The sequence below is a fragment of the Gavialis gangeticus genome, unplaced genomic scaffold (genome assembly GCF_001723915.1).
Source record: "Gavialis gangeticus isolate Ggan-Ray unplaced genomic scaffold, GavGan_comp1, whole genome shotgun sequence".
NCBI classification, from domain to species: domain Eukaryota; kingdom Metazoa; phylum Chordata; order Crocodylia; family Gavialidae; genus Gavialis; species Gavialis gangeticus.
Window position 1 is genome coordinate 5619010 of NW_017729029.1, and position 12383 is coordinate 5631392.

General features: G+C 50.3%; 1 protein-coding gene across 1 annotated transcript in view; it reads right to left on the bottom strand.

Moving 5' to 3' along the window:
• Window positions 1-12177, bottom strand: part of BCORL1 (BCL6 corepressor-like 1) — a 50877-nt gene extending 38700 nt beyond the window's left edge. Inside the window, exons 1-6 of the mRNA XM_019521149.1 lie at window positions 10596-12177; window positions 5748-5838; window positions 2909-5485; window positions 2310-2475; window positions 1944-2024; window positions 1090-1512 (exon numbers count right to left, since the gene is read on the bottom strand). Coding sequence (XP_019376694.1) covers window positions 1090-1512; window positions 1944-2024; window positions 2310-2475; window positions 2909-5485; window positions 5748-5838; window positions 10596-10681 — 3424 coding nt within the window. The 5' untranslated portion in view covers window positions 10682-12177. The remainder of the gene's footprint in view (window positions 1-1089; window positions 1513-1943; window positions 2025-2309; window positions 2476-2908; window positions 5486-5747; window positions 5839-10595) is intronic.
• Between the last annotated feature and the right edge of the window lie 206 nt (window positions 12178-12383).

Sequence of the window (12383 nt, forward strand, 5' to 3'; positions counted from 1 at the left end):
CCCCCTGCCTCAAAAGCCATAATTCACATATAAACTTCTTGAGGGGCCAAAACACTCTTCTGCCTCCCATGCCCTAGGGCAGTAATAGTTGCTGCATATTCTGGAGAGGCACTTTCCCTGGTTTAATGATAGGAGCATTTCCTTTCATGATATCACTAGTCCCATGGCAGACACTTACAACCAAAGCCAGAAAGTACCAGCAGGACTGCTTAGACACTGGCTAGGCTGCTCCACAACCTTGGAAGCTAACAATGTTCACTTATTTCCAAAGTTCTGAAAAGTACCTCTGCAGCACAGTAAGGACAGGTGGCCACAAAGCCTCAGACACTTCAAAATACCCAGGAGCTCCTGGGTAGCTCCTGGGTATTTAGTGGGTAATTACGGGGAGCTACTGACACTCACCAGAATCTAGGTCACTGGCTCAATCACAGTCCCAGGCTGTGATAACTAAAAAAAACAAGGCAACAACTTAGCTGGAGCAGGAAGCAATTCCCATATGTGAATTGGGATTAAATGATTTCACTACCAGCTCCTTTGCTAGACATCATCCTGCTCCTGGCTCCCAACCACCCTCTCCAGAGCTCCTGCTGGACAAAGCTTCCCCTGTGCTCTACTGGGTAAGCTTCAAAAGTTAGTTGTATATAGAAAACAAAGAGTACAGAAGTTGATTTGAACTGTGATGCTCCCAATTTCCTTTACTTTAGACACGGACAGCACTATCTTTGGAAACCTTTCTGTAGAGTTCACACAGGCCCAGCCCAATTGTTCTGGGCAACCTCCTCTACTCCCCTCCTCAGCCCAATGTACACTGAGTGGTAGGGCCAGAGCTGAATTTAACACTGCTGTGTAATGTAAGTTCTATGCCCCTGAAACAGAGAAGCCAAAAGTTGCTTGGCAGCTAGCTGTAGTGGTAATACAGTGGTACTGGAGATAAGCCCTGGAGAGCAGAACATGCATCCATGACCCCAGGGGCTTGAGTTCTAAGGCAGGACTCTAGCAACAGCACTGGAACACCATCCCTGCCTGAAAAAGGGCGTGCTGAACAAGCAGATGGAACAAAGACCCCCTTCCCCTGGCCAGGTCTAGTACCTGCTTTCAATTTCCGCCTCTTGTGGGAGAGGCTCGTGTGTTCCTCCTCCTCTCGTTCAGTCAAGTACTCCCCCGTCTGGTATTTCCGACTTTTCTGCCGTCTCCTCTTCTTCCTCTTGATGTGGCTGTCCTCCTCTTCCTCCTCATTGAGATCCCATAGCTGTCTTGGTGACTCCACTCTCCACGGCAGCTCCCGAGTCCTCCTCAGGTGGCAGCTACTTCTCTCTGACAGAGACTGGTCTCTGGCTCTGCGGCTGTGATAACGAGAAGTCCTATGGGATTTCCTCAGTTTGCGGTGTTTCAAGGATGGCTCTGCCTCTTCATCCTCCTCCTCCTCCTGCTCATCCTCCAGCAGTGGTAAGATCTCTTGGCCAGTCACATCACATTCTCCTGTCATGCTAGCAGAGGAGCCACCAGCACTTCCTGCAGGAATACGCAAGAGGCATTTCTAGCTGTTAAGAGACCCTCCCTACGCAAAGGGGAAGCATCCATTAAAAGAGTCTCTCCCAGCTAAGAAATAAGAGCTCTTCTCTGACACCCCGACAAAACCTTCCAATCCCAAAAATCCCAACAGGACCAGATTAGTAGGGACATGCTCCCCTAAGGCCCAGCAAACAGTTCAGGGAAAAGTTCCCTGCTCCTGACAGCCAAATGTCGTTTGACCCCAGTAATCTTTCCTGCCATGGCAGGGGGTCAGACTAGATGATCTACTCAGGTCCCTTCCGACCCTAGAAACTATGAAACTATAAATGCAGGACTCGCAGTGCCTGACAGACAAGGGCATCTTGGCTCAGCCATTCTACTGGCTGAAACCCCCTGGCAGAGGCTGGTCTCGACCTTTTGCAGCTACCAACCTGATTGACTGCGTGTCCGGCTGCTCAGAACAACTGGGATGAAGTCCCGGAAATTGTTCTTGGGTTTCTTCTCAAGGTAACCTGGGGAGAAAGGAGAGCCCTCAGGACTAATACCACTGAGAAGCAGAATTCTGGTGTAAGTGGAGGGCTCCTGGCCTGGGGAGGGCAATATATCATGTCATGCTGGGTCTCTACAGAGGATTCTAGCTTGCTGTGGCTAGTGCCCAGCTCCACAGCCCACACCTTGCCTGCACACACAGCTTCAGGAGAGATAATGGCTTGCCCTGGTGGCAGAGGGAAAGAGGGAAGCAAGGTGTCACAGGCAATGCTACAGCATGGAGAACAGTTTGAAGTCTGTAATAGTACCTTCCTCGTTGTTATCCCCAGGATGACCTGGTGTTGGAACCTCTGTTTTTGCTGGCCTCCTGCGTTTGCGCTTCACCCTGAGGCTGTTGTGCTCTTTCACTGATGCCAGGCCTACCCGGCTTTCTCGTTTGCTGCTGTCATGCAGGTCATCATGATGCTTTCGCCACTGCAGCAAAGGACAGTTTCAGCCCAAGCTCAACACAACTCACTATGCTGAGGCAGTACAAAAAGATTCCAGAAAACTGTTTCCCACAACCCCAGCTCTGTGATTACCCTGCAGCTAACCTTTCCTGCGGGCAAGATACGTAGCTCTGTTGATGCTCCTCAGGCCTGAACCACAGGCCCTGCTACTCCAGTCAACCCCAGCCCACCCTTAAATACGCTGAAGGGAAAGCCAACCAGGTTTCTCAAATCTGTTCCTAAACAGTTATGACTCCCTTTTGCAACTCCAGTGACAGGCCCCTTTCTAAATCTAACTCTGTCTGTGGTCACCAGCATTATTCTAGGAAGCTCTAAATCCCAATCCTGATCCCATCTACCTCCTATGACTCGCACCCTTTCTGGGGGCTAATGACCCTCCTCAGGGATCCCTCACACACCTTGCGTCCATGCAGGTTTCGGCTCCCTGGCTTGCTTGGAGTCTCCTCTCCATCTTGGGCTCTGCATTTCAGTCTCTTGTGGGCCTCTTTAGCTGGCCCATCATGCTGCTGCTTGGACTTGCAGTGTATGATGACCTCCTGTTTAATTTGGCCCGTTCCTTTGAATTTGGCATCAGTGAAGCCCTTGGGAATAGCCCCGGGTTGCACACAAGCCACAGAAGTGAATGGCATGTCACATTCTGCTCGCTCCTTCTTCACCCTGCACAGGTCCACCTGGTGCACGCACTGTGGGGCCTCAGAGGCTGGTTGCTCCCAGGATGCCTCACAGTCCAGATCCTTGTGCTGCCCCTCCACAGGTGTCACAGGCAGCTCATAGGAAGCTCGCAGGCTCTGCTGATTGGCTATGGGCAGGTCATGTGACAAGTAGGCAGCTAATACTTGACTTTTAGGTTTTGTGTCTACCTGCTTGAGGCTACAGCTCCCCTGGGGAACTTCAGTTTGTCCACTGCTTTCATTGCTGGATTCAGCCTTTGGTTCACCATACTCCTGGCTCCTTGAAGGGCTTTCTGGCCTCCCCTTTTCTCCCCTTGCATCCACAGCATTGGTTTGAGGCGATAGAGCTGTACCCATGGGAACTGGATTCATAGGCTCCTCGTAGAGCTTGGGCAAGGCCCTGCAGTTCTTGCTCTTGGACTGGGCTTCCTGATCTAGAGATGGAAGCCTGGGCAGCCCCTCAGGAGCCTTGGTGGCTGCTGTGCTGGATTCTGCAGGCTGCATGCTGGGAAATGTGGGAAGTTCACCTGCACTGGATGGTTTGGAAGGGCCACTCTGATTTGGGGGCAGCTGTCCAGGTGTAGAGATGCCAATTGAAAGCAGAGGGGTCTGGTGATAAGGAGACCACCCAACAGGCAGAAGCTGGGGACTAGTAGGTTTCCCATTTACTGGGCATCGGGGATAAACACTTCCCTGACCAGGATTCCAAGGAGACAGTTCCTTGGATGGGCACAATGATGCCCCTGGAGTGACTCTGCCATGAAGGAATCGCCTAGTTGGGTCCTGCTGTACCTCCAAACTAGCCTGGCTGGATTTCTTCCCACAGGGTGGCCCAGCATTTCGGGGCTCTCCCTGATCAATGATGGAAATGGGTTCCTGTTTAGGGAGGTGCTGTGGGTCCCTGCTGAAGTTAACATTAGAGTCCTTGCTAAGCAGCAGAGATGCAGGCACTGGATTTGCCACTCCCACATAGGTGCCTGGAATGGTGCTAATGAGTGTGGTGGAGTTTTTCACCCAGGAGCCCTGTTCCCCATTACGCAGGAACTCAGGGAAAATTACAAAGGGAGGGGTGGTGCCCAGACATGAAGTGACATTGCTGCCTGTGCTCTGGGCTGCTCGCTGGGACCTGGACAGGACTGTGGTGAGCAGTGCCTTGCTGCTGGTGTGCACAGGAGTAAGGATGGGCATAGGAGGTGTTTTGCGCTGACTCGGTGGAGGCAACTTCTGGCGGTTGGATTTAGAGGACAGATCAAGGGGCATCTCACTGCACTCTGGGGAAGAGATCATCTCACGCTCCAGCTGTGGGGGGGATTTCAATGGTGAAAGAGAAGTTGTAGCTCCTTGGGCAAGCTGCTCTGGAGCCCCTGGGGCCCTGGTGTGCAGAACAGTGCCTGATGGTGGGGCTGCACTTCCACATGATGCAGGCAGGGAAGGCTGGCTGGGAGGAAGGGAAGAGCCATCTGTGGCAGGGGAAGGGCCTTCAGCAGCAGGCTGAGTACCACTTCCAGCTGAAGGGGAAGAGCAGCTTAGCTGGTTTACCTCCACAGGCACCACTTTGGAGTCTGGAGCTAAGGGTCTGGCCACAGAAAAGGTATAGGGATATGAGTGCAGCTCTGGGGGTGCAATAATCCCTGGCAGGCAGCGCTCATGCAGGTATGAGGGCAGGACTGGAAGGGTGAGTGTGGAAGAGACCCCTAGGGTGGTTGGAAGTGTAGCCACACTAAGTGGCTGCCCACAGCTGGGGGGTGGGATGTATACAAGGGGCTGACTTGGTGTCAGAACTGCCCCAGGTTGAAAGGACAGGGGCATTTTTTGCATAGCAGGAGCCTGAGATGTGGGAAAACACACTCTGTTCAGGGTGAAGGTGGCTGGGTTGGAGGCAGGAGTGCTGCAACTGGAAGCAACCAAAGATGGGGTCCCCACTGCAGATACTCCTGCCCCCTGTGCTCCAGCACTGAGTGTGCTCTTCTCTTTCTCGGCATGCTCACTGTCTGGAGCCTTGGGACAGGCAGGTGACCCATCAGCCTGTTTGTCAGCAGGGAGGCTTGTGGGTGTAGGGTTGATCCCACTGTTGTTCTCATCTGCAGCTGCTGAGATTGCAGGCTCCAACCCTCTCTCATCTTCCTGAGTTGCCAGAGGAAATGGCACAGCATCATCTTTCACCACATTCCCAGTACACTCTGGGTTTGGTTTCGGATCAGGTGGCTGTTCTTCCAGCTTAGGCCCCAGCTTCTCCTCCACACTGCCATCTGCATCCAGCCCCTGGGCATTGCTGCCACTACTGCTGACTGCTGTGAGCTCCACCTGCAAAGAGAAAGGGACTCCCTGAAAGATGAGCCAGTATTCCCAAGAGAAATTATCTGTTCCCCCTCCTCCCTGGGTCTCCAACAGACATGGAGAAGCCTGGAGGGAAGGGGAGCAGCAAAATAGCTCTTTCTAGATTAAAGGGCTGCTTCCATGCCCTGTCTATTCCCCCGAAAAGGGATTCTCCCTGGGACCTGGGCAGACTACCTGGCATGGCCCTTTCATTGAAAAAATCCACCTCTTTAGCATACAAGGGGCTCACCTTGGAAAGGCTGCTGCCAACGCAAAACTCCTGAGACCCCAAGTGCTTGGAGCTGCTCGTGTTAGACTCCTCATCAGAAAGCGGGGCTCTCCTATTGCACAGACAAGACAAAGGAGGTACAATGAAACCCAGAGGCATTCTTGTAGCACGCTGCTCACCCTTGCACTACAAACTTACAGGACAGCTGCTGGGTTTCCAAAGAGGCCTGCCTGACAAAGAGGAATAGGAGTTCTTCATGAGAGCCAAATCCTGTGCCTCTTCATGCCACCTGCCCCATCACTTTCCAGAACTTGCAAACATGACCCATGAAAGACAGACACAAACAAACAAATCCTGGAGGACCAGCCACTCCCTGCCTCTCAAAACAAAGGTGCCAAGCCAAGCAGACTGCACTGTCCTCAGATGCAGAGTTAAAGAAAGCCAGGGTTTGGGAAGCAACAGCAAGGCAGTGCCATCCTCTTAAGAAATAGATAGAAAACTATTGTCTAGAACAGGGGTCGGCAACGTTTTTGGGCAGTGCCAAAAACACCTAGACCCTTGACTTTTAAGATACTGGTGTGGCAGAGGAGGACAGCGGGGAAGCCACATGGGACCCAATCCTTTTTGTGGCAGTGCAGCCTTAGCCCCTTCCCCAAGGCATGCGTGCCAAACAAAACGCCTTCACGTGCCACTCTGGCACGCATTCCAGGGGTTGCCTACCCCAGTCTAGAAGTTCTATGGCTCCTGAGGGGTTACAGCAGCCAAAACAGCAAGATGGGGGTAGGGAAAGGCTATCAATAGCTATGATCCAAAGGTCCTGGAGACCCTGAAGACTCAACTTGCCCACCAAGCAGTCCCACCCAACCCCAGTCCTGCCAGACAGTCCCATGCAACTCTCTTCTTCCCACATTTCCCATTTCCCCAACTCCATTTCTCCATACAGCCCCCACTGCATTCAATTCCAAATCTGGAGGGAGATTATCAGATACAAGAGCTACAGTCCTCCTGCCAAGACCAACACCAGAACCAGGACTTGTTTTCCATGGGTTGGCAGGAAAATTGAGAAATGGCACAGTTCTTAACATGTTTGGTGTCCTGAGGGATGAGGCCATGCACCTAGGAACACAAAATCCTAACCTCCCGCCACCCCAGGCTTCGTAGGTTGACTATATGGAAGCCCCATAATACTTTTGCCCACTCTCTTGCCCACTCTAATGAGGCCCTTGAAGAGATGAAGCTGCTGAAACTGCATGTTAGAGTGCTGATCTTCAAGTCTGGACATCCCAATAAGCTGAGGCTACATGGTTGGCCAATTGTTCCTGATCAGATGTCCTTGGGATCATAACCCTATAACCAGTACCTTCTGCACTTGCATGAGCCTCATGCATCCTATGCTGGTACTTCCCCTTTCACATGTCTGTGCCCTCATGATGCAAAGGAAAGCACAGCACCTCTCACAGCTTCCTCCCTGCCATTTCTATCAGACATCCATCTTCCTGTCATCCTTTACAAATGTAATTTAACATGGATTTCTTAAATCTGGGCTCCCCATGTTATTCAGGCTGCAAAAGGCTTAAAAGGATTGATATTAATAAGGGGAGATCAAGTTTCTGCTATAGGCTGCAGCATTATCCTGATGACAGCTGAGAGGTTACAAGATGAGGGGGACTAAGGGCCAAGAGACGGGCACTTAGAATCAACGTCCAAGATGAACTTTTTGTAACTTCTACCTCCTCCCCCAACTCCTCTCCGTGTGGCTCAGATGCAGCATCTGGTTTACATTCAGATCCCTGCTGCTTGCCCAGTTTGTCAGCCAGTCTGGCTGAAACAGGAGGAAGGAACTCAGTAGCATAACTAGTGGTTGGCAACTGGAGCAGGAGCTCTGGGTACTGAGTTAAAGGGGGGCACCAGCAACAGGTGTTGATGCAGTACTTTCAAGGGAGGGAGGCAGCACTCATGGAAGGGGAAGGGTATGTGCCACTAAATTGAGCACTGACACCTCCCAGTGGCAATGGGATTCAGCAGCATTGGGTATTGGTGACAGCTGTAGGGCATGTTACCCCCACCCCCAACTGCTGGCCATGCTGACACCTCCCACTATAGCAGTGGCATCTCCCACAGGTTAGTGGGGTGTACACCTAGGACACAAATCTTATCAATTATATCTCCAAACGAACTTGCCCAAGGTTATTCAGCGAATCAGTGGCTCAGCAAGGATTCGTAGCCAGGGCAGGTATTTTATTCAGCCAAGTATGTGGGCTCCTTACAGAAAGCATCTGTGGCACTACTGCCACAGAGCTGGTCAAGAATGAGGCACAGAACATTAGGTCTAAGCTAGCTCACCAGCAACTTTCATGGTGGAGCTGGGCCTTTGAAAGCATGCAAAAGACATGGGCAGTGTTGGTGCCTCTTGTACCCTCTAAGTATGCAGTGGGATACTGAGTACAAGCTGGAACACTCCTGTACCAAAAAAAGCAGAGTCCTGTCCTTCCCACACTGAGGTGGCCTAGAAGAACTGGAATACTTATTGTTCCTTAACCCTCCATCTGCCACTGGTAAGCAAGATCTCTGCTAACCCACAACACGTGACCTGAACTGACCAGGGCTCTGGGGAGCTGGGTGGATGCAGTGAAAGGGCACCAGCTGAACAGGCTTTCTCTGTAACAACCTGCAGGATGGCTGGTGCATGCAGAGCTGAACTTTGGCTCCACCTCCTGCTCCAGTGCCTGAGCAAGCCCCTCCACAGGCAAAGACAGGGATGCAGCAGAGGCAGCAGGTGGAGCCAGAGTGCAACTCCAAGCTCCGCAACAGCGCGGGCGGCTCTAGCACTCAATCCTGAGGGAGCTGGCCAGCAGAACCAAGCACCTCCAGCCTGCCTGAGGGGCACCATGGCAAGCATCTACCTACCCATGTTCTCTGCTGCCTGTATGTGGGTGAGGGAACCACCCATTCCATTCAGATTACCCAGTGCAGTGAGCCCCTGCCTTGGAGAGAGAAGACTCCCACTCCCCAGGACAGCACCTGTCTAACAAGTCTCCTAGGGCCAGTCATACCAAACATGTAGGGTGCAGATCCACAGGCAGACTGCAGGCTGGTGAAGCTGTAGTTGCCCCTCAGCTTCTGTGACAGCCTCAAGATAGGGCTTCTGAACCCTTTCTCACTTTTCCGCTTGTTCCAAGGAGAGAAGGTCTTGTCTCTGCAGCAGTCTTAAGAGCTAAACTATCAGCTCTCCTGTTCATACAACTAGGGATTATGCAAACAACCTTCTGTTTGTCATATTGCTGAGCAAATAGGATGGGATTAGAGCAACCAGGGGCAAGAGAAGAGGGCCAGTGTCAACCCTAAAAGATCCCCAGATCCTCTTCATCCCTGGAAGCAACGGACTGAACTACACCCAGTGTACTCTGCTGGTATTTCTTAGCTTTGCTCTAGAGAGGCCACACGGAGACTAAGGTGTTTAGTTGCAATCAATTGCTTAGTCTGTCTTGCTCAAATGTTATGTTTGGTCTATTCAATATTTTGTTAAGGTGCCTAGAGCAGGGGTCAGCAACCCATAGCCTATGGGCCAGATCTGGCCCACGGAACCATTGGATCCAGCCCACAAAGCTCAGGCTTCAGTGACATTTGGCAGTGGGGGACTTTGCCCATGCTCCACTACAGCTAGGCAGCAGGGAGAAGCTGTGGTGATGGGAAGGGTGGCAGCTGGGTCATTCCAGCCCACAGCCAGAAAACATTGCTCTAGGATAGCCATCAGCACTTAATGAGCTCAGCTGCCCGAAGTGTATTACAATTTAGATCCAGCCTTCATCACAGTGGAACTAAGATGGAAGGCCAGCTCCTAACAGGACTACAGAGGACCATGCTTCAGCTCGGAGCTTCTCTTTTTCCAGATTGTCTGAACCTTTCTCCACTCCCTGCTCATGTTCCATCTTACAAGCTGAAATGTCCCCTACTCCACTGTTCTCCCTTTTCGCTGCTTGAAAAGTTATCCTGATGTCCAAGATGCTAACATCCCAAATACAGGACAGCCACACAACACACTTTTCAGTCCAGATAATGAGGATTTTCCAACCCTAAATCATCTACCAGAGCTGAACAAGCTATACTGTACTCTAAAGCTGGGGAAGACAAACAACTGCAAGCATAGTTTATAAAATCTAAAACTGTAGGAACAAATAGGGATGCAGAAACCATCAAAGCGATGACATGAGACAGTTCAGGACTCTTACAAAAACAGGTCCTGACTGGTCCTGTCTCACAGTGGCTAATAATTGCTAATTCCCAAGCCTAGTACACTTTAGGCAAACTCCCCCAACCAAACCTCTAACCTGCACCACGAAAGCCTAGCCATTGAAAGCCTCTCTCAGTACCCAGACCCATACAAGCCACCTAGCTTTCTTCCCACTTCTCAACCTGTCAGGTTCAACAGCAGTTGGATAAGACCATATATGTGACGAACAAAGAAAGAAACAATGACACAGAAGGGGGCAATCATGTTGTAGGCAATGTCACTTCTTCTGTAACTCTGCCACAAAGAGTGCTCTGGTGCCATACTGGCAATAACTCGTTAGAGGGTTGAAACCTCCCAGTACAGTTAATCTACAAGCACTGAACTCTCTCCTTTGGGCCTGGCTCACAGGCACTGTGAGACTCAACCACCTAATGTATTTATTTGCTGCCCATTTGCTCCTCAGCAACTTGGTCCTGAAACAGATCATACAACTCAGCTCTGTAAATGGCACTGCATTGCCTTCACACAGAATTAATAAATAGAGCTCCCTGGGCTCTCTGCTCTAACCTTTCCTGCTCCTTAATCCAGGCTCCCTGCCTGCAGGATCCTTTCCCTGGTAAGCCACCCACGCACCTCACCTCTCCTCGTTGAGGCCACACATGCGAATCCGCTCAGCACTGGTCCAGTTGTGCACCCCACTGTAGAGAGGTGCTGTAGAGATCATGACAGCTGTTTGTCACCAGTCAGGACCTGCTGGGTCTTGTGGGGCCACTCCACCTACAAAGCCAAAATAAAGAGTCAGAAACCCTCCCAGAATGCTTCATTCAGTTGCATTCCTTACAGTTATCCAAGAAAACTATACATCTGAGGGACACTGGAGAGAGTTCACCTGTAGGCAGGGCACATAGAAATGAAGAGCCTGGGGATGAAGTTTTCTCCTTATCTGCTACTTGCAGATTCATTTTCATGCTGCTGGTATACAACCCTAAAGATGCTACAAGTCTATCTGGAAGAGGTTTGAGGAATGTAGTCACATGCTAGGGACAGTGCACTCTGCCTATGCCCAAACTAGACTTTAAGTAAAACCCATTCAGTCTGTAGTAGGATTTGGGCTACCCCACAAGACCTCTGTGCCTTGACTGTCCTTCTTGCTCCTCCCCCACTCACTGAAGACCTTGCAGATAAAGGAGGCAGGCAGAAGACAAACTTTACTCAAGACAATGGACTTTTTATGAGATTGAATGATTTTATATCATCAACCAGCCTCCACCATCTTACGAGGCAATGGAACACAGAGGAAGGAGACACCAGGTAACTAAGCTAAATGCAAGAGGACCTTCTGCATAGGAAGAAGTGGTACTTGCAGTCCCAGGATGAAGGATGGAAAGTAGGAACCCTGACTGAGGAACTGGGTGGAAAGCTAAACATCTATACAGATTCTTTAAACAAAGTTCTGCCACCTAGTGCATTAGGTGCTTTCACACCTGATACACAGACATAGTTTAAGTTTCTGGGGTGTTTGTGGGGCTCCTATGGAAAGAGATGAAGGACCACATGTGTGAGGAGTTTGAAAAGTACAGTGACCTGGCAGAGGGAAGACAGCTGCAGATGAGAGAAGTGCTTAAATATTCAAACACTTTTAAGAGCAGAACCTAGTCAAAAGTTAAACAAAACACCTATAAACTGCAAGGGAAGAAGTGTAAGCAGTTAAACAGATAACTGGGATGAACATAAGATGTCTTGCACCCAGAGATGCACAATGCATCCAGAGAGAGTAAGAGGTGGCTTAGGGCAGGAAGGGGAGGAGTTATATGGTGCTTGGAGAGAAACGTGGAAGAACATAAAGGAAATAGGGGAACAAACAATCTGCAGGAATTTTGCCATCCTGGACTAAACTGAAAGAGGAGAGGAAAGCCTCTGCTTGTGAGTGCACAACAGCAGGACAGATGTTCAGGGAGAGCTTCATGAGGATCTAGTCTTGGACTAGGGAAAGACTACTGAGCTAAACAGAACAGAAGTTCACGCAGAAAGTGAGATAAGAAACTTAAGGCAAGCACAGATGAGGCACATTGTGGCTTGAAATTAAAGATGCCAAGAGACAAGGCTGATAACAACATTTCACAAGCAGTTACAAACACCACATTTTTCAGGGCCAACAGAGGCAACACAGCCTCTAGAAAGGCAGTTCCCAATCTGTGGTACGTGTACCACCAGTGGTACACAGACAACCTGTCAGTTGTACACATTAACAGATTTATTATAATTACTTTATATGACAAAAATTTGCTGGTGGTACTTAAGGTTGTATCGTTTTAAATTGGTGGTGTGCAATCTGTCAGAGGTTGGGAACCGCTGCTCTAGAAGATAGTTAGGAGGATGTAGTGACAGAGAGAAACTACTGAATGAATTTTTGGTCTCTAGTCTCT